The sequence below is a fragment of the Geotrypetes seraphini genome, chromosome 8 (assembly GCF_902459505.1).
Source record: "Geotrypetes seraphini chromosome 8, aGeoSer1.1, whole genome shotgun sequence".
Taxonomy (NCBI): Eukaryota; Metazoa; Chordata; class Amphibia; order Gymnophiona; family Dermophiidae; genus Geotrypetes; species Geotrypetes seraphini.
Window position 1 is genome coordinate 67,292,851 of NC_047091.1, and position 25,708 is coordinate 67,318,558.

Sequence of the window (25,708 nt, forward strand, 5' to 3'; positions counted from 1 at the left end):
AGCTGCACATGGGACGCACTTGGACTTTCCAACATGATAATGATCTGAAACGTATGGTCAAGTTGACCCTTCAGTGGCTGCAGCAGAAAAAAAGTGACGCTTCTAGAGCTGCCATCACAGTCTCCTGATCTCAACGTCATTGAGCCACTTTGAGGAGAACTCAAACATCCAGTTCTTGCTAGGCAACCAAAGAATTTACAGATCTGGAGGCTTTTTACCAAGAAGAATGGGCAGCTTTACCACATAAGAAAATAAAGGACCTCATTTACAACTAACAGACCAGACTGCAAGCTGCCATTGATGCAAAAGGGGGCAATACACAATATTAAGAACTAAGAGTATGTGAACTTTTGAACAGGGCAATTTGTGCAAGTCCAGTAATTATGATTACTAAAAGACACACAATTTTGTGATGATAAACAGCTTCACCTGATCAATATTCCTAAATTAAAGAATAGTGTTTTACCGGATCCCTCATGTTTTCCACACATGGTATTCTGTACATATTTTTTTTTTTTATGTTGCCAGGAGATAATCCGCTAGTCCAGAATGGCATATCTATTGCACTGGAAGTAAACTTAAAAGTATATCACCAGTCAAATAGCTCGATCAAGTAGGCTTCCATTGTAAAAACATTTCCCCAGAAACCTTATGGGCTGAGAAAGCTCAGAAAAAGAGAGAACAGCACTCTTTTACATTTATATACTAACCACACTGACAAGCAAGTGTAGCGTGAGCATCATGCACCTAGACAGACCAGGTACATCAAAGGCAACAGCAGCAGCACCATTTTCTCTCACCTCACAGACACATTATCCCACCCAGGGCAGGATTAATTCGTCGAGGACCCCTAGGCACACAAATACACTGGGCCCACTGCCCTGCCCCACCCCACCATGCGTCCAGGCGGAAACAGGAAGCTGCATCAGAGGGAAGCTTTGGGCAAGCAGCACCGCTTACACAATTACAGTTCCTGTTGCCTTTCTTACCCACGTTGCTTGCTTGACTTACTTTCCATCGATGGGGGGCCACGTTGCCAATCAATGCTGGAGGGGCCCATCACTGTTTGGATAAAACAATGTCGATGCCCTCCTTCATCGGGCCCCCCTGACCATTTTGGGCCCTAGGCACGTGCCTACTTGGCCTATTGGTTAATCCTGCCCTGATCCCACCACAAACAAGTGCTGCAAAGACAGCAGTAGTAAAGCCATGCTGGGACAGACTAAATGCCTATCAAGCATAGCATCCTATCTCAGCAGAAGATCCCAATAGGAAGTATCTTCCATATCACAAAGATACTTACCTGTAGCATATGTTTGAGCACAATAGGTATATATTCTCACATGTGGATGCCAAAAATAATAATTAAGGAAGAGCAGAGCTTCCCTCCCCTTTTGTGCCATTCTTTTCTCTTCCTTATCCTATAAATCAGGGGTGCCCACACTTTTTGGGCTTGCGAGCTACTTTTAAAATGGCCAAGTCAAAATGATCTACCAACAATAAAATATTTTAAAAACACAAAGCAGACTGTACGCAGAGAAAATGTTAATTATCATTTATATTCCACGGGTTTTCAAAGAGGTCAAGGCAGCTGACTTTATGCAATGTCACCTCAGTAACAACTATACAAAACATAGACAAATATACCCCCCTCCCTTTTTACTAAACCGCAATAGCAGTTTTTAGTGCAGGGAGCTGCACTGAATGCCCTGCATTACTCTCGATGCTCATAAGCTCCCTACGCTAAAAACCACTATTGCAGTTTAGTAAAAGGGGGCCATAGTGCAAAATATAGACAGCACATATAAATTCTCAAAACGGACACATTTTGATCACTAAATTGAAAATAAAATCATTTTTCCTACCTTTGTTGTCTAGTGATTTCATGAGTCTCTGGTTGCACTTTCTTCTTCTGACTGTGCATCCAATGTTTCTTTCCTTCTTTCAGCCTCCTATATGCTTCCTCTTCCAGACCTCATTCCCTCTCCCAACTTTTTCTTCCTCTCTCCCTGCCCTCATCCCCCTTTCTTTCTTTCTCTCTCTCAGTCTTTCTTTCTGTCTCCCTGCCCCCCTTTATTTCTGTATGTCTGTCTTTCTCTCTACATGCCCTTTCTGACTGTCTCCATCTTTCTCTCTCCATGCCCCCCTCCCTGTCTGTCTTTCTGTCTTCCTGCCCTCCCCCAAGCCACTGCCATCAGGGAACAGGCCGCTGCCATAAAGAGGACACTGAAGCGCCGGGCTAACTAACCTTCCCCACCTGACGTCAATTCTAACATCGGAGAGGAAGTTCTAGGCCAGCCAGGCAGCGATTGGTCAGTCTGCCATGTATCTACCCAAAGTATTAATAGTATGTTCCTAATTTTATATTTTTAAATGTACACCACTGACAATTTTTAAGGCAGTATATCAAATTTTAATAAACTCGGTCATCCACGGAACCCAGTAAGGACACTACCAAGTGTATTGTCACTTTCAATTTTTGATGTCGTGGAGGTTTAGAATTGACCAAAGGCCTCCAGGCAATAGACTTAGTAGATAAGACAGGTTGTTCACCCTCTCCAAGGTAGAGAGAACGAGAGTCCAACATTGTTAGAAGTAGATTATTCTGCTTCAGATGGGGAGATTGAGAGGAAGAAGCAGGGAAATATTAGCAATGATCTCTAGAAAGGAGTCAAAAAGATGACTGCTGAGGTTGCGATTTCTGTGTCCATTGTTACCTTATACAGGGTCGCTGAGGAGGCAGTGTTCTTCAACCGCCGGGCCACGGACCGGTGCCGGTCTGCAATATTTATTGCCGGTCCGTGAAGGATTTGGGTCCCCTCCACAAGCTGCACACTAGGCAGGAAGAGAGGCTGCGATGCCAGCGTCAGTTGACTTGCAACTTCCTACTGCCGTCGTGTATGCTGGGACTCCTGCCGCGTATGCCTCCTGCCTTTATCTTGTCTCCCACCCCCACACCAGCAGCTGCGTGTGCTTTTAACTTCGGCACACAGCTGCCCCTAAGCAGTAGTTTAGCTGCGGTTTCATGAAGAAGCCTCGGGGCCTTTGCTAGGCTGGCCGAAGTTAAAAGCACACAGAGCTGCCGCTAGGCTAAAAAGAGGAAACATTTGCTGGAGAGGGAAGGATGGGGAGGGAAGGGAGAAGGGGTACTGCTGGACAGGGGAGGAGGGAAAGGGAAGGGAAGAGAGTTACTGTTGGATAAGGGGAGGAGAAACTAAGTGGTCTTGGTGGGTGCGTGCGATGCAGCCCTTACAGTTTGGTGGCTAGTAGGTGCCTCTTCTACTTTTGCCTGAGCCTGCGCTGAGCACAACTTGGAATGGAGACCGACTGCCTATTAGACCTGTGATGGAGGCATATTCCCCGAGACACTTATTTGTGCCTTAGGACTTGCAAGGACTCTAGGGATGCAGTAGCGTGCCACTGCCCGGGTATGCACAGCTCAGGACATCTTCTATTTGCAAATGGCTCACCAGATGGACATTACTGTGCTCATAGGCTGCTGATTTGTTTCATGTTGGGTTGGGGGTCATACTAATGTTTTCATGCCAGGAGGATATTGGGAGCTCAGATGGGGGGGGGGGGGAAGATACGGGGAGGCTGCATGGTCCACTGCCTCGACTGGGACGAAGAAAGTGTGTATGTTGGGACTAGGGTTTCGGGAGAGGTAGGGTGGGAGGGGAGGCAGATTGGAGAGAATGGGTATGAATGGTTGTGTAAATGTATGGGGGCTGGGGGGTAAAGGGCCTTTCTGTTTGAGACTGATGAGGGTGTGTGCCATTCACCCTGCAGCACATGGTATCTTTCTTCTTGCTGGGGAGATAGGCTGGGAGGCTCCATGCCAGCGATTAGGAATGCAGGTGCCTATAATATCTTTTCCATTCCTCATTGGGGATGGCCGACTTGAATGTGATATCCCTTAATGTCGATGGACTTAGGCCGCGTGGACCACATCCAGGTACAGTTTGTCAGTTATTACCAATTCCTTTATGCCAAATGTGAATTGAGGGGGGATGATGACCTTACCTCTTTTTTTCAAAATATTTCATTACCCCACTTATCTGAGACTCAACAGGCCCTGTTAAACAATCCTTTGTTGCCCAAGGAACTTGCCCTTAGCATCAAGGCTTTGAAGCTGGTCAAGTCTCCCGGCCCTGATGGGTATAGAAACATAGAAATAGACGGCAGATAAGGGCCACAGCCCATCAAGTCTGCCCACTCTAATGACCCTCCCTATTTATCTTTGCAGATAGATCCCACATGTCTATCCCATCTGGCCTTAAAATCTGGCACGCTGCTGGCCTCAATAACCTGGATTGGAAGACTATTCCAGCGGTCAACCACCCTTTCAGTGAAGAAGAACTTCCTAGTGTCACCGTGCAGTTTCCCGCCCCTGATTTTCCACGGATGCCCCCTTGTTGTCGCGGGACCCTTGAAAAAGAAGATATCCTCTTCCACCTCGATGTGGCCCGTGAGATACTTGAATGTCTCGATCATATCTCCCCTCTCTCTACGTTCCTCGAGTGAGTAGAGCTGCAACTTCCCTAACCGCTCCTCGTATGGGAGCTCCTTGAGTCCCGAGACCATCCTGGTGGCCATTCTCTGGACCGATTCCAGTCTCAGCACATCCTTGCGGTAATGCGGCCTCCAGAATTGCACACAGTACTCCAGGTGCGGTCTCACCATGGATCTATACAGTGGCATAATGACTTCCGGTTTGCGGCTGACGAAACTCCTGCGTATGCAGCCTATGATTTGCCTTGCTTTGGATGAAGCTTGCTCCACTTGGTTTGCAGATTTCATGTCTTCCCTGACAATCACCCCTAAGTCTCTTTCCGCTTCAGTTCATGTCAGGATCTCGCCATTTAGGATGTAAACCTTGCATGGATTTCGGCTCCCCAGGTGCATGACTTTGCATTTTTTGGCATTGAAACTGAGTTTCTTGTGCCTCAAGGGAATTTATTTATCCAAAGGGAATTTATTTATCAAGGGAATTTATTTTTTCACTGAGACCTCAGCTGTGGGTCTGAGTGTTCACTAAATAACTTCAGTTACTTGATTGATTGATAGATATAATATTGATATTGAAACTGAGTTGCCAGGACCTAGACCAGCGCTCCAGTAGAAGTAGGTCATGCATCATATCGTCTGCCATTGAATTTTTGTCTGTTGTGCTTTTGCTCACTACATTGCTTAGTTTGGCATCATCGGCGAATAATGTTATTCTACCTCGGAGTCTTTCTGACAAGTCTCTTATATAGATGTTGAACAAGATCGGGCCAAGGACGGAGCCCTGTGGCACTCCACTTATCACCTCTGACATTTCGGAGGGGGTGCCATTCACCACTACCCTCTGAAGCCTACCTCCAAGCCAGTTCCCAACCCATTTGGTCAATGTGTCGCCCAATCCTAAAGAACTGATCTTGCTCAGCAACCTACGGTGTGGTACGCTGTCAAATGCTTTGCTGAAATCCAGGTAGACGATGTCCAGGGACTCACCAGCATCCAGCTTCTTCGTCACCCAGTCAAAGAAGCTGATCAGGTTGGATTGGCAGGATCTCCCTTTAGTAAATCCATGTTGGCGGGGATCCTGTAGATTCTCCTCGTCCATGATCCTGTCCAATTGGTGTTTGATTAGGGTTTCCATTAGTTTGCTCACTATTGATGTGAGGCTCACTGGTCTGTAATTTGCCATCTCCATCCTGGAGCCTTTTTTGTGGAGTGGAATGACGTTAGCCGTCTTCCAGTCCATCGGGACGTTACCTGTATGGCCCTGAGTTCTACCGTTTCCTCCAAGATTTGGTTTCCCAGCCATTGTGTGCTATGTGTAATTCCATGGTGTCCTCAGGGAGTCCACCCGGGGAGAATATGGCTTATGTGGTGCTTCTTCCGAAACCTGGTAAGGACCACAAATTGGTTAGTTCTTTTAGACCTATCTCTCTCCTGAATAAGGATGTGAAATAACTGGCCACTACATTAGCTCGCTGACTTAACCAACTGTTGCCTGATATTGTACACCCTGATCAGGTGGGCTTCGTCCCCGGAAGCTATGCCTCCATGAATCTCATCAAGGATTTAGGAACATTGCATGCACATAGGGAATGGGGCGGAACTTCGGCCATAGCAGGCCTTGACATGGAGAAGGCCTTTGATAGCATTTCCTGGGAGTACCTGTTTTGGGTTTTGGGCCAATATGGAATCACAGGAATGTTCCTGGGTTGGATCCGAGCTTTGTATTTGGGACCCCATACTAAGCTGTTGGTTAATGGCAATCTCAAAGCTAGTTTTCTCTAGAGCGGGGCACTCGACAGGGATGACCTCTGTCTCCGCTGCTTTTTTTTATTGGTCATGGAGCCCCTAGCTATAAAAATCAGCCAGGAATACGCCATTCAGGGTATTTTGATAGGGGGTACGGAATGTAAAATTTTTGAGGATGACATTCTTTTATACCTTGAACAAGCTCCTGTGCACCTACCTGAGGCCCTAGCAGTGGTGCAGGCATTTGGACAAATATTGTGGCTGCTGGTTAATTGTGGGAAATCTGAACTCCTGCTTCTAAGCAGGGGGTCCACCAGAACCATGGCATGCGCAGCTACCTATACCGTCCACTCAGAAACCTATGAGATACCTGGGCATCTATCTCAGTCCAAATCCTGGGGTAATCTACCAAATTAATGTTGTGCAGAATTTGGACAGGATAGAGAAGCTCTGCAATGCTTGGAAGGACCTCCCAATCTCTTTGATGGGAAGAGTAGCTCTGGTGAAAATGATGATGCTCCCGAAACTCTTATATCCTTTGCAGACTATACCAGTATGGTTATTAAGTAGGGATGAGCACCGGTTTAAAACCCTAGTTACTCGTTTTGTATGGAGGGCGAAAGCGCCCCGCATTAGCCTGCTTAAATTAACGCAAGAGCCTTCCAGGGGAGGACTTAATGTCCCAGATATTAGACTTTACAACGTGGCTGCCTTGATGAGATGGATACATGAAAGTTTCACGGGTAAGGATCGATTTCTTCCCCTTGGGATGGCTTGCTGGAATTCACCCTTTAAATATTTCAATATGCTCCATGCTCAGGGGGACAGAGCGCTCCATTATAGGGATAAATTCCAGTTTCTGGCGCCCTTTCGCAAGGCCTGGCAATGGTGGAGACGTCAACAAGGTCTTAGTCCGGATTTTTCCCCTTTTTTGCATTTTGAAGACAATTCCAATTTCCTTCCAGGCTGGGGCTGCTCTGTATTTTATGATTGGACAGCACGGGGATGCACAATGTGGTGGCACTTGACTCAATTGGCACCTGGCACCTTTCCGTCCTTCCCTCAGGTCCAGGAGCACCACTATTGGACTCAGGGCGCTCACTTTGCACAGGTGGGGGGGTACTCCTTAAACAGATTCCAAGCGTCCCTACACTACTTCAGATATGGGAAAAATGGCAGACCAATTTAGGCCTGGCTCTCTCAGAAGCTCAATTTGAAGACCTTTTTCTTACTCTATGTGATTTCGTGAAGATTGCAGACCTTCAGAAAACACAATTCAAGGTGTTACATAGATATTACATTACACGGCACAGGGGGGGGCACAAATGGGTCTCTGGGACCAAGATATTTGTCTCAAATGCAAATGTCACACTGGTACCTATGTTCATTCCTTTTTAGAATGCACCATTCTACAGACTTGGAAGGGGGTTTTGCAGACACTGGACACTGTTTTGGGTCGGGAAGTGGATTGGGATTATGGGACTTTACTCCTGGTAACACAGGGCCCATTAATCGAACAAGGGCTTTCCATATCTTAGAGGCGGTTCTTGTACATTCCCACCCATACATCACTGGAAGGCACATATGCGAGAGATGGCCAGTTTTGAGACCAGGGTGTATGGAGCTTCCATGCATCCGGATAGAAAAGGCTATATAGCTCTCTGGACCTCTTTTCCTGATAGCTCATCGGATGATGAGGAGAGGCAGCGAGGCACTTCTTGACTAGTGCCCGATACCTCAAATCTAAAGCCCTTGGGGGGAGTGAGTGTGTAGTATGAATGATGGCTAAGCCCCTCTCGGATGGGAGCTAGGTGTCTGGGAGCTAGCATATATGCCTGGGTTCGTCTTAAACAAAAAATGGTGTGTGAGGAACGTCGCATTCTCTTTTGTTTGCCTTGGGGCTATGCACTTCTTCTTTATTCATTATTCATAACCGTTCCCAGTTTGGCAATGCTGATTTCTTTTGACCTGCTTGTATATTTACAGAGTGGCTCTACTCCAATGTGTTGGTATTCTGTATGCGTTTCTTCACCACTGCCAATAAACAGTTAAAAAAAAAAGAAGAAATTCACACCAAAATTGAGATATTTTTCACATAAAGTAAATCACAAAAATGGCGATTTTAGGATTTTTTTAGGTGGGGGGGGAGAACATGCAGAATCCTAAAAAACTGCCAAATTCAGATTCCCCCGATCCACCTGATAGGCTGCGACAACCTTACTCACTGTGACCTGTGCTGGAAATGTGCTGCAGTCTGCCTCAGCTCTCTGAAAGTAGAATGCATTTTCAACACTGATCTTCTGGCTATCTGTCTGACTGTATCTCCACCCTTTCGGACCAGCTCAAGAAAGGGTGCAAGAAAAGGCGGAGGCATTAAAATGCAGCTGGCACCCTGCGAGACACAGCTGAGTCTTCTAGGTATGCCTAACAGCCTGCACTTGAACCTCTGCTCAGCAGTAGGAGGAAAAACACAGGGATGGCCCTGAGTTCCTAAGAAATCAATGCAGGCTGGCTAAAAGGTACCAACTTGGATCGGCCTGTCAACTGTAGATCGAAGTCTGTGTGTTCTCAGCTTAAGAGTCACTCTGATAACAAAGGAATCTCGAAAAGGGGACAACACCAAATAAAAAACAACAAAAAAGGGAGAGCAGAGCAAAAACACTCCTTCAGGCACGCATGCAGAAGGGAAAAATTAAAGTCGGTGCTAGAGTTCCCAGTGAAGTAGTAGAGAGTCACAGAAAAAAACATCTAGAGTGGATTCTTTCTGCATATGGCAAGCGGCCATTAGGAGATAACCCACATGTCTAGAATGTCTCACCTATTGCACTGGAAATAACTGTTATTTAAGGCTAAATCTGCCACTAGAAACACAAAACATCTGCCTAAGGCAGCAGATTACCAGCAAAGATCACAAGATAAGCCAGAGCAACAGAAAGCTTTTGAGTACCCTATGCACCCTCAAGACTGTCCATATCTTACCTCCTCTGACCTTAAGTCTGCCTCGGAGGCGGCAGGCTACTGCAGACCTGAGTACATGCAGTTCCTCAAAGGCCCTGTACTGCATGGAGGACGGAGGTAGGTTGTTGGTGGTGGTGACAGTGACAGAATAGGAGAAGATGCTGGATAACGACAGTGGAAGGAGAAGGAGGAAAGGACACAGCAAGTAGGAATAAGATGCTGGACACCTGTGAGGGGTTTAGTGAAGGACAGATGCTGGACTATTGGGGGGAGGGGTTTCACCTAGGAGATTAGATAGGAATGGCAGGACCAGCCCAAAGTTATTAATCACTTCCATCCCACTCATGATTTTCTGAACTTCTATCATTCCATTTCTTTTTCTCCAAAGATGTAAAGCTTTAACCTGTTTGTTTTTCCACATAAGGAAGATGTTCTATGCCCCCTATCATTTGTTTCCTTTCTCTGAACCTTTTCCAGTTCCACTAAATCTTTTTTTGAGATAAGGCAACCAGAATTAAAAAGATCCTTCTACAGCTCTTCATAATCCATTTTTGATTTAACCATTTAAAACAACATCTCAAACTTGATTACCCTTTTCTGGATCAACCATGAATATTAAATATCACCACTGTTGAATCATCATTCAGTCCTATGCTAATCCACTGCCTCCTTTCCCATGACTTTTTGATTTCCTGAGAAATCTCTCATGAAGGTCCTTAACAAATGCCTTCTGAAGATCCAGATATATCATACTGACCAGTCTGTCATTATAGTTTCAAGTTTTATTTTATGAATCGCTTATTTAATTTTACTAAGCGAGGTACAAAATTGATAAAAATATAAACATTTTAATTAGACATACAATTTAAAAATTAAAATAATGAGTCAAACAAATAGACTTACAGACTGACTAATACACAAGGTAAGGGGGGAACAGAACTACAATTCAGTGTTCTAAAGTACAGAGGAGAACCATATATAGGGAAAACAATAGGGAGGGAAAAGTGTAATCAAAGAAAAAAACTAATACAAAGTTTAAACATAATTTACACTTTTCCATTAATCCATGTCTATCTATATGCTCAGTAAATTGGTTCTTAAATTTGTCTGTTTCCTGGAAACCTTTCCTCACACACACACTTGCCCCAACATTAGAGGTGCCACGTAGGCAAACTTCACACCGCCACATATCCATTGCAGGCTTCCCTTACAAATACACGCACAATGTGCCAGCACAGAACAGGTACAGCATAAGAAGCAGCCAATAGTGCAAATTTTACACACACACCCTCCTGCCCCACCAAAGGCCACATGCTGCAGTTAGTAGCAATGCAGATTTCACTCTGAAAGAAACCCATAGACTGTGCTAATTCAGTTTAACCTTCACCATCTCACCTTAGCCTTTCCCTTTCCTCGCCTCTTAGGTGTATCTTCTTCATAGTCTTCATCATCCAGATCATCGAGGAAGTCATCTGGCTCCAAGATGCGCTGTTAGAAGAAAACAAAATATTACTGCAGACACACACAGGTGGGAACATCTCATCCACATGCAGCCACCCTTTCTATCTTATACAAACACTCACATTTTACAGGTTAAGAATTAACAGTTTTTACTTTGTGTTCTGCTAAAAAATCATGGACCTAGAAGGGAGGACCTAACAGGAGGACCTAACAGGAGGGTGAAACGGCCTTAAGCTGGCAAAATTATTAGCAGTAAGAAAAAAAAAAAAAAACAACAAACAGTGGCTGAATGGAGATAACCACTTTTATTGAGGTAATAAATACTGAAAGACATAAGAGGTATTGATATTGAAAAGATTTTTGCAGCTAGAATTGAATTTTAATCATGTACCAGGTGAAAAATTCCCCTCTACTGTCCATAAAACACAGATTTAGTTCCACAGGAATCATGGACATATTCAGTTTGTGTTTTCTTTTGCATCTTTAGCTTGATAATAAGTTAATCAGCATTAAATTTGACTCAGTCTGTCTTCCTAAATGCAACCAAATAGCAATCTGTGTCTCGATGTACAAACTGTGTGGACAAATTTAGTCAAATACTCAACTGCATCTAACCAGTTAAATGTGTGCTTAACATGTCTGGATAAAAAAGTAACAGACTAAATCTAGATGGTTTTCTTTGACTTTCTGGGTGCTGTTTGTAAATGGTTTCCTCACAATCCCAGAAGGTTCAATCTTTAATCAGCAATATCTACTGTTAGTCCCTACTACTTGGAGGCTGAGTAAAAGCCCAGTAAGATTGTATAATGGGTAGATGGACATAATGTGGTCAATTCCTGTTATACAGTACTAGTGCTCCTGACCAACATGTATGCCAGATAGTCATACTACTTCTTCTCTGCAGGTTAAGGGATTCTCCATGGACAAGCAGAATCACAACAGCCAATGTGAGTAATGTCACCATCTGACAGTGCCATTGCGGTCCTTTGTTTTAGACCTCAAAAACTAGAAGCTGCTCCAGAGCATGCTCCCCCGTTCACACCTGAGAATGTCTTCACCAACTGTCAGTTTCTTTTCAACTGCCAATGCAGACAGCTATAGTATTCCTTTGTCAAAATTGACAAAATCTTGGCAAAGTTTAGTTCAACTTAGTCAAAGTGTTATTCAACGTAAGAAAACCAGGATTCAAACATTGTTTAAAACATAAAAATAAGGGGGAGTCACATATTACCATGAGCAGGAGCAAAGGCTGATCTGCTCGGCTCCTCCGTTTCCTCGCCGTTCTAGCCCTTGTTTTGCATTTGACTTGGGATTCGGCTCCTATTTAATTGTTTTACAGCATCTTGTTCTTCTCTGCTAGAGAGTCGATTGTAAATCCCAACAGATGACGTCTAAATCAATGAAGTGAGAGAAAGAGCAGCTGTGTGGCGGAGACGCCAAGATGGTGGAGCATGCATTGCCTCTCAGCCCTTCCATCAGCTCTGTGTGGACTTCAGAAATAGTGGAAATTCGGGCGACAGTGGAAGATGCCCTAGACAAGAAATTGCAGCAGATGCAAGATAAAATTGATTTGGACTCGATGGGTTTGGAAATAGACGCTCACTTGGCACAAATGGAGGACCTGGAAAATACTTTGAATTCCACAGTATCGGACCAGTGGAAACTTCAACAACAGATCAACTCTATGGAGCAGAAATTAGATGACCACGAGAATAGATCTCGCAGACATAATCTGGAGCTCCAGGAACTAGATGAGGACTTGTTTGATCAACTTTTACAACCGGAGGTTAATATGAAGCTGGAATGGGTGCACGGGTTGGGCCCACGGAAAGATGGCCAAGCTCATCCGAGAGTTGCGATTGTTCTAGTGTTTAATTTTCTCCACAAGCAGGCAGTGTTGCAAGCCTTACATAAAGGCTGACCGTTGGAATACCAGAATCATAAATTATTATGTTTTCAAGATTATTCTACCTTTGTGTTCAAAACTGCATGCCTGGAAAATCTCGTGTGCATTATTGTACCCTGCAAGGCTGAGGATTGTCATTGAGGGAGAGCCCCGATTTTTTTGACATGGTGGAGGCGACTAAGGAGTTTATGAAAACGATACTGACCACTACATCTTCTCCACTTTGACTTGGTTTATTTTGTTAAAGGACAGTTTTTGGTGCCTTTTTTTGTCAGGGTGGCTATATCTGGGGGTTCTGTAGTGAAGAGGACCTGGCCTGGTGGTGCCTTTGTGGGCATGCTTGTGGAGAACATAAGAATCACCGCTGCTGGGTCAGACCAGTGATCCATCGCGCCCAGCAGTCCGCACACATGGCGGCCCTTGGTTTAAAGACCAGTGCCTTAACTGAGCCTAGCTTTACCTGCATACTTTCTGGTTCAGCAGGAACTTGTCTAACTTTATCTTGAATCCCTGGAGGGTGTTTTCTCCTATAACAGCCTCCGGAAGAGCATTCCAGTTTTCCACCACTCTCTGGATAAAGAAGAACTTCCTTACGTTTGTACAGAATCAATCCCCTTTTAACTCTAGAGTGCGCCCTCTCGTTCTCTCTACCTTAGAGAGGGTGAACAACCTGTCTCTATCAACTAAGTCTATCCCCTTCATTATTTGACTGTTTCGATCATGTCCCCACTCAGTCTCCGCTTTTCAAGGAAGAAGAGGCCCAATTTCTCCAATCTCTTACTGTACGGCAGCTCCTCCAGCCTTTTAACCATTTTAGTTGCTCTTCTCTGGACCCTTTCGAGTAGTATCATGTCCTTCTTCACGCAGTATTCCAGGTGGGGACATACCATGGCCCGGTACAGCGGCATGATAACCTTCTCCGATCTGCTCGTGATCCTCTTCTTAATCATTCCTAGCATTCTGTTTGCCCTTTTCGCCATCGCCACACATTGCGCCGATGTTGATCAGTAGTCCCAGGTCTCTTTCCTGGGGGGGGGGGTGTCTCTCCGAGTACCGCACCAGACATCCTGGAGACTGCGTTTGATTTTTCTTATTTTTTGTTGTAAATTAATGCTTTGTTTCAATATCCTGGTAAAGGACAAAGCCTTTATTTTGTAAGGCTTGCATTTACCTTGTTTTTCAATTTAGCAAGGCTTACATTTAATTGGCATACCAATATTAGTATTTTGCTGTGTTTGCTTACTTTGGATTTGGATGTTTGTGTGAAGTTATGGGTGGTTTGGGGTACGGAGTAGGATCACATGCTCTTACTGGAATATTGTAAGATGTTACCGTCTCAGGGGGAGAGGGTCAACAGAGAGTGTATATGCTTGGTGTGGGAAGGGTTTATACAGCCTTTAAAACAGAAACTTCTCCTGAGGTGCCTACCTTCGTTTTTCAGCCCCTGCATCGAGAGAGGAGTGTGGGAGCCCTGCTCCGCCCCCCTCCCGACACAGGAAAACAGCCTTAATACAGAAAACTTCATCGAAGGTGCCTACCTTCGTTTTTCAGCCCCTGCGTCGAGAGAGGAGTGTGGGAGCCCTGCTCCGCCCCCCTCCCGACACAGGAAAACAGCCTTTAAAACAGAAACTTCTCCTGAGGTGCCTACCTTCGTTTTTCAGCCCCTGCATCGAGAGAGGAGTGTGGGAGCCCTGCTCCGCCCCCCTCCCGACACAGGAAAACAGCCTTTAAAACAGAAACTTCTCCTGAGGTGCCTACCTTCGTTTTTCAGCCCCTGCATCGAGAGAGGAGTGTGGGAGCCCTGCTCCGCCCCCCTCCCGACACAGGAAAACAGCCTTTAAAACAGAAACTTCTCCTGAGGTGCCTACCTTCGTTTTTCAGCCCCTGCATCGAGAGAGGAGTGTGGGAGCCCTGCTCCGCCCCCCTCCCGACACAGGAAAACAGCCTTTAAAACAGAAACTTCTCCTGAGGTGCCTACCTTCGTTTTTCAGCCCCTGCATCGAGAGAGGAGTGTGGGAGCCCTGCTCCGCCCCCCTCCCGACACAGGAAAACAGCCTTTAAAACAGAAACTTCTCCTGAGGTGCCTACCTTCGTTTTTCAGCCCCTGCATCGAGAGAGGAGTGTGGGAGCCCTGCTCCGCCCCCCTCCCGACACAGGAAAACAGCCTTTAAAACAGAAACTTCTCCTGAGGTGCCTACCTTCGTTTTTCAGCCCCTGCATCGAGAGAGGAGTGTGGGAGCCCTGCTCCGCCCCCCTCCCGACACAGGAAAACAGCCTTTAAAACAGAAACTTCTCCTGAGGTGCCTACCTTCGTTTTTCAGCCCCTGCATCGAGAGAGGAGTGTGGGAGCCCTGCTCCGCCCCCCTCCCGACACAGGAAAACAGCCTTAATACAGAAAACTTCATCGAAGGTGCCTGCCTTCGTTTTTCAGCCCCTGCATCGAGAGAGGAGTGTGGGAGCCCTGCTCCGCCCCCCTCCCGACACAGGAAAGCAGACCTCTATTGTTTGTTTAAATACCACTATTATCCCTCACACAAACTGCATGCTCTTTAACTAGCATAACAGCATACACGACCTACACAACTACTATAACTAGTAACAGTAATTTACTCAATCCTCTTTAACTTAACTGATTGCTCTCTGACTCCTTCCTTTTCTGTCTCCCAGCTCTCTCCTCTACTTGCTCCTCCAACTGCCCAATAATAACACTTCAGCTCCAAGCTCCTGATCTAATTCTATAAAACTGACTCCCACCAAACTTTAACTCACCAATAGAACCAAACCAAGTTTCCCCTGACAGTGAGTTCCCCCTGAATCCCTCCCTCCTAACGCCCCATACCCCCCTCTTGCCATGCCACCAACTATCCAGGCCACCACCTTCCCCGCCCCTCCCCCCACCACTTTACAAACCACCCTCCCGCCCATTCCCACTCCCACCACTTCCACTACACTTCTTACAACACTATACTTTACCATCCCCATTATTACAGGCCAAGGCAGATACGGGGATATCTCCCCACAACCTAAAAAAAGCCGTTCCAGAAACCCTGCCAACCTCATCCCCATTCTTCCCTCTCCACAAACCCCCTCTCACAACACACTCAAATTGGCACTCATCAATGCAAGATCAGTCAACAACAAATCCTTCCTCCTACATGACCTCATTTGCGACAAGACTTGGGACGCCCTCATGATCACCGAAACCTGGCTCCAAGACAACGAGGGGATAACGCTAGGCGAACTATGTCCCCCAGGCTACCAGGCTCTAACCTGCTCACGTACCTCTGGAAAAGGAGGTGGAGTGACGTCCATTATCAAAACCTCCGCCACACCAAAACTAATAAACTCCATCAACATTCCCTCCCTAGAAGCTATTGCATTCACTTTAGGCCACAAACAAAAAACCGCCCTCATACTCCTCTACAGAACCCCCAACTCCCCAGCAGATACCCTAGAAACCCTCCTCGAATTCATCACTGAACTAACCATCTCACACAAACACATAATAATCCTAGGAGATTTCAATTTCCCAGACTATCCCAACACCTCAGGACAAATTGACAACTTCCTCTCCTCCCTCTCCGACCTAGGATTCCACCAAACTATAACCACCCCCACTCACTCAGCAGGCAACATCTTAGACTTGCTCTTCACCCTCAGAGACCCAACGACAAAACCCCAGCAAACCTACACCTCCACACCTGTCCCATGGTCAGACCACCACCTCATTGAATTCGAACTCCCACTCGATACTGCCCTAATCCCACGTAAAGATCCCACCCCCCCCACCCTACGCCAACTTCCTAATTCGGTCGACCCTCAAGATATGGCCGCAGGTATTCGCACCCTAAATGAATCTTATACCCAACATCCCCTATCAATTGACCTGGCAGCCACCACATGGCACTCTAACATCCAATCCCTCTATAATAACCTGGTCCAGACAAAAACAATCCAAACAATCACCAACAAAGCACCTGCTCCCTGGTACACTAATGACCTCCGATCTATAAAACGATCCCTAAGGAAAGCAGAAAGGATCTGGGCCAAACATCCGAACATTGATACCAAAACCCACTGGAAAAACATATCCACCACATACAAAGCTGCCATTCTAGAAGCAAAAAAGACCTACTACTCTCGTCTCCTACAACAAGCCCCTTCCAGATCAAAACAACTATTCACCCTCACCAACCATCTCTTCACCAACGCCCAAAGGAATAATCAAATCAACCAAACAGAACTCGATAGCGAAACTCTCTCAGACTTCTTCCAGTCCAAAATACAAAACATCCGAGCTAACCTCGACCTCAACACCAAACCCACTCCTACTCAGCTCCAACCAACTCCATATACCCCCCCCTCCGCCTCTCTCTCCCAATTTCATCTAGCCACTCATGCGGAGGTCCTCGAAACTCTGAGAGAACTTAAACCCTCCAACACCATCCTCGACCCCTGCCCGTCCAGCCTCCTGCTGGCTGCTGGAGACACCATGGCAGAATCCATCCTCCCCATCATTAACACCTCTCTAACTACTGGAACTGTCCCCCTCAGCTGGAAATCAGCTATTATCAAGCCCACTCTCAAAAAACCCTCCCTTGATCCTAATGAACCTGGCAACTATCGCCCAGTCTCCAACCTCCCAATTGTCTCCAAACTCCTTGAACGAATTGTACTCCACCGCCTATACCCTTTCATTGAAGAACAAGCTGCCCTATCCCCAGCCCAATCCGGCTTCCGTAAGGGCCACAGCACAGAATCAGTTCTCATTGATATCATAGACGACAGCTGGTCAATACTGGACAAAGGCAACGACGCCCTACTAGTCCTACTTGACCTTAGCGCTGCCTTCGACACAGTTGACCATCACCTACTCACATCTAGGCTCCACGACCTCGGAATCAAAGACACAGCCCTCCAATGGATCACCTCCTTCCTTCACCAAAGGACCCAAACAGTCCTACTAGGGACTCATAAATCTAACCCTAAGCCTATCAAATATGGCGTTCCTCAAGGTGCCCTTCTATCCCCCCTCCTATTCAATCTCTACATCAAACCCGTCATCGATATAGCGCAAAAATATAAAATCAAAATACACTCTTATGCAGATGACATCCAGCTGCTCCTCCCCTTAGGCGAAAACCGGCCATCCCAAATTGCTAACCTCGAACTCTGCCTCACTGACATGAAAACTTGGATGTCAAACAACAAGCTTCAACTTAACGCCTCCAAAACTGAACTCCTATGGATCAGAAACAAAAACACCAAATACCTACGACCAACACTAACATGGGATTCCACTCGACTAACGGCAGCAGATCAAGTTCGCAGCCTAGGAGTAACCCTAGACGGACACCTATCCTTATCCAACCACATATCCCAAGTAGTCTCCACCTCCTTCTACTACCTTCGCCAACTGAAAAGGATCAAACCCTACATCTCCAAACCAGACCTCGCCCAACTCCTATACGCATATGTCCTCTCCAGAATGGATTATTGTAACTCGCTATTTAACGGACTAACCAAAAATAATATCAAACGCCTCCAACGGGTCCAAAATGCAGCCATCCGCCTCCTACACAACCTCAACTACCGCGATTCCATTTCCCCGGCACTCCATGCTGAACACTGGCTCCCAATTAGCCAACGCTGTACTTTCAAAGCCCTAACAATTGCACACAAGAGAATCTACTCTACCACCCCCTCCTACATAAAATCCAAACTTCCCATCTACAACCCCACTCGCACCCTCCGCTCAAAGTCAGAGACACGCCTATGCGTCCCCCCCGGAAGATCCCTGCTCACAGAAACTGCCCACAAACGATCCTACAGCCACTTCATTCCACACCTCTGGAACCAACTTCCCCCCCAACTTAGACAACAGAACTCATTATTAGCATTCCGTAAATCGGTAAAGACCCTCCTCTTCAATTAAAGATCCCCTCTGTCTCTCCCCCCCTTAAGCCCCACCCTCCACTCTCCTATCTCCTTCCCGAAATTCCAGTATTACCCTCTCTTACTCTTTCCACTAAAAAATTGCACCTATACGCTTATAACTTTCCTTACATGAAACTACTGTATTTCCCCCCTCTCTCTCTCTGCTCAATCCCCCTGTATTTAATTCTCTCCAAAAACTATAAATCCAACCACTAAACCTGTTGTACTACTTATATGTCTAGTTACTCCGCATTGTGTATGTTCAATTGTAAACCGTCCTGAGCTACTGGGAGGACGGGATAAAAATCTAAATAAATAAATAAATAAATAAATACTCTGACTGGTGGTGTATGATTGGCTTTGGGGATGTTTGAGGGAGGTCACAGGCTAGGGTGGCCTTTCTTTTTGTGGAGTTGCATTGAAGTCTTTTGGTCTGATTGGATCTCTGAGGGTATTGGTCAATGGGGCGCTTGATCTCTTGGAACGTGGGAGGGATTTCCTCTCCAATTAAAAAGATCTAAAATTCTCAGGGCCTTGAAGCGCCATAAGGTTTCAATTGCTTTTCTTCAAGAGACCCACCTGGACTCTATGCAGCATAGTAAACTCGGAAACATAGGAAACTCGGGACCCAGATGATAGCCATCGGAACTGGGGTTGACGGCAGTTAAAGAATAGAATGGGAATGGTGGTTGAAGTGAATTGGGGTGGAGATGGAGGTGGGTATGGAGAGGGATAGGGATATGATGTATTCGGGAAAGGCATTTAAGATCTGGTGTTAAATGATCATAATAATTACAAGTCAAAGATCTTGATGCTTTTTTGGAGTGTGTTTCTGTTTCTCTCTATGCTTATTTTTATCTCTATTTTGTTTACTTTAATTATTATTTTAATTCTATCTTTAAATTATTTATTCATTACTTGTTGGAATATTTCATTTCTATCTCTCTCTCTACCTCTGTCTTTTTATTTTAATTTTCATACTGTTTCTTCAGGTACTTTAGTTAGATTGTGAGTCTTTGGGACAGTTAGGGAATTTCCAAGTACCTATCTTATTTATTTAGTTTTTATTTATTGTATCTTTAATGCATCATTTTTGTAAACCGCTTAGAAACCTCACGGTTATTAGCGGTATATAAGAATTAAATTAAATTAATTTAAATTAAACTTAAAAGATGGTGGATGGGTCAGGTATTGGAGGGGGCTGCAGTGAAAAAAGAAAGCAGGAGTTGCAATTCTTATCCATAAAGATGTTGATTTTCAATGTCATCAGGTTATAAAGGATCCTTTGGGCAGGTATTTGTTAACTTATGTTACTATTCATAAATGTTCTAAGCTCCAAATTATTTTGATAAAGACTTCTATGCTACCCTTCTCTCTAAGATTTTGTCTCTGGGTCCTCTGCCACTAGTAGTGGCAGGGGACTTTAATATGGTTTGGGATCCAGCAGTGGATACCTCACAGGGAGTTCAATCAGGGACTCCCCAGGGAGGCCAAGGGTTGTCCCATTTGGATCACACATTAGATATTTTAGATATCTGAAGGGGCCCGCATCCGGCGAAAGGGACTATACTCATCTCTCTAGGGCCCACTCTTCTCAGGCTCAAATAGATTATATTTTGCTGTCCCATGAATTGATGACATTGGTTATTGGTCCTTATGAAATTTCAGATCATGTGATGCTTTGGGTGAATTGGACCATAGATATTGCACCCTCTACATCCTAAGTTTGGAGATTCCCCATAGCTTTATACAAGAACACCAAATTTCATTCCTTTCTTATTGCTCAATGGAAGGAGGTTATTGGTCCTTATGAAATTTCAGATCATGAGATGCTTTGGGTGGTTTGGACCATAGATGCTGCACCCTTTACATCCTGTTTGGAGGTTCTCCATAGCTTTTTACAAGGACTACAAATTTTATTCCTTTCTTATTGCTCAATGGAAGGATTATGCTGCTAACAATGAGGCCCATGGATCAAACCCTACTTTATTCTGGGAGGCAGCAAAAGCTGTGCTTAGAGGTAGCATAATTAGTTATACTAGTTATCAAAAGAAAATATGTGATAGGGCTATTTTGCGGTTGAAGCGTCAGTTAGAACAAGCACATCATTTATATAGGTCAAAGCTCTTCATAAGGCTCATCTTTTGGAGATTCAAACCTCTTTAAATGAGTTAATTCATCAAAGGGTTTTGAAGTCTACTATGTACTATCACTACCACTTATATAAAATATGGGAATAAAGGGGGTAGAGCTATGGCCTGGCTTTTGCGTAATGGGAAGGGAGACAGAGTAGTGCGGATCAGAGATCTGGATGGTAAGGTAACTAGTGAGGACGCCAAAATTTGTGATATTTTTCGATCTTATTATGAAAAACGATGTTGGTCCACAGGAGGATGGGTTGGTGGGATCTGTCTATCTGGAGAGCCTGGATTTACCAGTCGTTGCCTCTAAGGCTCAGCAGAGATTCAATGTAGAAATTTCTGAAGATGAAGTTAGTTGGGCAATTTTACAGAGCTCTTTGGGTAAAGCCCCAGGTTCAGACAGGTTTAGGGCCGAATTTTATACGGTTCTTCAAGGGGAGATTGTCTCTACCTTAACTCTTCTGTTTAATGAGGCAATCAGACGGGGTACGTTACCATCTTCGTTGACCATGGCACAAATTATGGTGTTGCTTAAGCCTAACAAGGATTCTATGGAGCCTAGGTCATATAGGCCCATTTCTCTTTTGACACAGGAGGCTAAAATGTTGACGAAAATTCTTGCTAACAAGACTTTCTAGAGTTTTACCGGACATTCCTCACCCGTCGCAGGTGGGTTTTATGAAGGGACGTCACGCTGTTCGGAATGTGAGCACTATATTGGCATCATTGGAAGTGGTTCAGAGGTCTCGAAAGCTTTCTCTGCTGATTAGTTTTGATGCAGAGAAGGCTTTAGACAAGGTTAAATGGAGTTTTTTTTGTATGCCATGTTGCAAAAATATGATTTGGATGGTTGGTGTTTGGTGGCAGTGCATACATTGTATGATCAGCCTAAGACTCAATTGTTGGTGAATGGTTGTGCTTCCAGGGCTTTTGGGATTGGCAGGGGTACCTCTTTGTTCGTACTGTCTTTGGATCCCTTGTTACGGGAGTTGTATTCGAACACTGAGATTGAGGGTGTTATTTTAGGGGGCCAGGAGTTCAAAGTGTCTGCTTTTGCGGACGATCTGTTAGTACATATAACCATTCCGGTGTGGTCTCTCAGGGTTTTGAATTGGCAGAAGTCGAAGGCGTTGGCTACAGCAGCCATGGATCAGTCATATTGGGGAGATACTTTTCCTCTGCAATGGGCACGGGATTCATTTAAATATTTGGGGACCCTTTTGTCGCCCATGGTTTCAAATATATATATACTCAATATCTCTTGGTTGCTATCTTCTATGAGGGAGTGGCTGCAGTCTTGGTCTTCGTTAGCTATTTCTGTTTTGGGGAGGGTTCAGTTAGTTAAGATGACTATTTCCCCACTGGTTGTATGTTCTACAGTTGCTGTCTTTTTCTCCGGCAAAAGGATTTTCTGCAGTTTCAACAGTTAGTATTTGCTTTTTGCTGACGTGGGAAGAAAGCGAGAATGTAATCAGCATGGTTTTATGGAGGGTGGAAATAGGGTGGAGGTTGGGCTTACTGGATCTTAGAATGTATAATTTGGCGTCTTATGGGAGTCACGTGATGCCATGAGCGTGTGAGGACGCATCCTTGCTCGCTCCGGGGCTACCCTGCTTACTAGTCAATAACTACGAATTTTCGCTGCCTCTCCCGCACTGCCTTTGCTTCCGAGCTCGGTTTGGGTGCATGGAACGATATCTCACGAGATCGAAGGATTATATGCAACCCAAATCCGCCCGAAAAGAGCGAGACCGAGCGCGGCCTGGGGCAAACAAAATGGCGACGAGCCCCGCGGCGGCGGTCTCGAATCTCACCGAGACCGCCCTGAGTGATATTAAGGAAGCACTGGCGCAGGTATTGGGGCCTAAGTTAGAAATAATAACAGCGCAAATCTCCAATGTTGAAACTCTGCTGGCGGCAGCAGCGGCTCGCACGAACGAGCTGGAGCAACGGGTCTCCACTTTGGAAGATACATCATCGACCCAGGGCACAGATTTGGGGGAGTTGCGGGCGCAGGTTCGGGCGCAGGCTGAGAAACTGGACGATTTGGAAAATCGTTCGAGACGCTCGAACCTGCGCTTGCTGGGAATCCCAGAGACGATCCCTGACCGAGACCTGTTGGAGGTCCTGGAAAAGTGGATGAGGGAGGAATTACCCTTACACTCATCGCTTGGGCCTCTCCGTATTGAACGGGCACACCGCTTGGGCCGGCGCCCTGATTTGGAGGCCCGTCCACGTGTTGTCATCATGAAGGTGCTCAATTTTCGCCATAAGGTGGAACTGTTACAACTTTATCGGAATAAACGAGATGCCTTGAAATATGATGGCACTCTGATCAGAATCAGCCAGGATTTTTCACTGGCTTTACAGGAACGGAGGCGACCATTTTACTCACTCTGCACACAACTGTCTGAGCTCAAAATCAGATTCCAGTTCAACTACCCGGCTCAATTGCGGATCCTTAACAATGGTGTCTGGAAATCATTCCAATCATCTGAGGCGGCTGCTGAATTTATTGCCTTGCTTAAAAGGCCTGATACAGGACAGGTTTGACATTGGGGTTTGTGCCCTCTCTGGAACTGACATGTGTGGTTTGATTGTTGCTGTTACCGTGTATTCTTATAGGGAGACCATGTGTTGAAAATTTCCTGAGTTTATCCTCTTGCAGGCCGGGGTGGCCCTGGGAGAGACATCTATCGTGACTCTTTTTTTTTCTCCCACACGTTGGGAGTAGTGAGAAGTGTTGGGGGGTTTTGGGGGGAGGGATATTCCTGGGTGGCAACAGCGGTACTTATAGGGCAAATTGTGTTTTTATATCAGTGTTCTCTATGGTTGCTGTATTTTTTGGGACATTGTGCATGGTATGAATGGAGTGTGTTTGTGCAGTCTTGGGGTGAGGCTGGGCGCCCCTGGACTCTCCTTATAGGATGGTTTCTGTATTATGACTTGAGTAGTGGGGAGAATCATGAGTGATAGGAATTTTCGTATACTTTCCTGGAATGTATCAGGCATTACCTCGCCTGCCAAGCGTACAAAGATTTTGTCACAGTTGAAACATCACTTAGTTGACATAGCCTGCCTCCAGGAAACTAGACTTACTGACGCAGAACACCAAAAACTGAAGAGAGGTTGGGTTGGGGACCTATATTATGCATCCTCATCAGGGAGGAGGGCGGGGGTGGCTATATTGATCAGAAAGGGTTTACCATGCTCTGTCCAGGTCCTGAGGCGTGACACTGAGGGTCGATACTTGCTGGTGAGGGTGACAGGTCCGGGCGGGTCGTTCCGGTTACTAGTGGGATATGGCCCTAATGGATACCAACACTCTTTTTTCCAAAATCTGGTTAATATATGTTTGCAGCATTCAGGTGACCCGCTGATACTGGTGGGTGACTTGAATCAGGTTCTGGATCCTGGTGTGGATCGCTCTGGAGAGTTGGGACCCACGACGGCGAGACAGACAAAGGGTGTTCCCTATCTGTGTCGGACTTTGGGGTTGGTGGATCCCTGGCGGTTGCTTCACCCCACTGACAGAGATTATACACACCAATCCAGGGCTCATGGAACATTTTCCAGAATTGATTACACTTTGATTTCTGAACACAAATTTGCTTGGGTTTCTGAGGCAACAATAGGCCCCCTTGAAATCTCTGACCACCATATGATTTGGCTAGATGTAGCAGTGGGGGGATCGGTGGGTGTTGGGTCGGGATGGAGATTTCCCTCTTACTTGCATTCTGATCCTCACTTTAGGGAATTTTTATCTGGGAAATGGGAGGAATACAGTGCTTTTAATGCTCAACATTTAAATCAACCCATATTATTTTGGGACGCTGCCAAGGCGGTACTATGCGGGGAGGTGATTGCTTATGTGGCCGCTAGAACTCGGAGAATTGCTCACCGTATAGTATTGCTGGAGAAACAGTCGACTCAATTGAAACGGGAGTTACTACATTCTCCTTCTCCGACTGCTAGGGAGGCATATTCCGCCGCTTTGGCGGAGTTAAACTCTCTCATTCATGAGCGCACTAAGAAATTATTATTCTTTCGCAAATATCAATTTTATAAATATGGCAATAAAACCGGGAAGTTGTTAGCTTCCGTCGCCAAGAGTTGGAAGGGATCTCGATATATCGCTATGTTGAAGGAGAAGTCGGGGAAAATACTGACGTCCGCGGATGATATCTCCACATGTTTTAAAAATTATTTTGAAGACTTTTATTCGTCCCCCGGTCCCTATACGGGCCCGGACGTGGGGGATTACTTAGAGGACGCTGGGATGCCCAAACTATCGGCGGTTCAAATATCTCGGTTGGATAGACAATTGCAGCTCCCGGAAGTGTTACAGGCGATTAAAACTCTGAAACTGTGTACGGCTCCGGGTCCGGACGGCTTCTCTCCGGAGTTTTATAAGATCTTGGCGACCTCAATAGGGGGGTCTCTCTTAAAATTTATTCTGAGGTACAGAACTCCGGCGCCCTCCCGCGGTATGCAAATGATGCTTTGATAACTTTGATCCCAAAACCTTCTAAACCACCGACGGATATTGAATCATATCGTCTGATATCACTGCTGAATGTGGACCTGAAAATCTTGGCCCGTATTTTGGCGGAAAGGCTGGCCTCCCTGCTTCCTGCCGTGATTGTGCCGGAACAGGTGGGCTTTGTACGATCTCGTCAATCGGTAATTAATGTACGCCGGGTGCTATTGGCCTTTTCTCGAGCCCAGCGGGCCCACACTCCAGGGTTGTTGGTTGGGTTAGATGCGGCTAAGGCTTTTGATAAAGTCCACTGGCATTACCTTTTTCAGGTGCTACATTATATGGGGTTCCCTGATAGTTACCTGGCGTTGATTCGTTCGCTCTACTTGAGACCCAGGGCATCGGTTTTGGTTAATGGAGTGCGCTCTTCCTTTTTTGTGGTGGGCAGAGGGACGCGTCAGGGATGCCCGTTATCGCCCCTCCTTTTTCTTTTATACTTAGATCCTCTACTACGCACACTACAGAGGGACGACGAAATAGTGGGGTTACCTGAGGGCTCCTCTCAGCTGA

The 25,708-nt window shown here is 45.7% G+C and overlaps 1 protein-coding gene across 4 annotated transcripts in view; it reads right to left on the minus strand.

Moving 5' to 3' along the window:
- DPF2 (double PHD fingers 2) overlaps nucleotides 1–25,708 on the minus strand; it is a 123,307-nt gene that overhangs the window by 84,812 nt on the left and 12,787 nt on the right. For all 4 annotated transcript variants that reach the window (XM_033956107.1, XM_033956106.1, XM_033956104.1 and 1 more), the window contains exon 5: nucleotides 10,609–10,701. In XM_033956107.1, coding sequence (XP_033811998.1) covers nucleotides 10,609–10,701 — 93 coding nt within the window. The remainder of the gene's footprint in view (nucleotides 1–10,608; nucleotides 10,702–25,708) is intronic.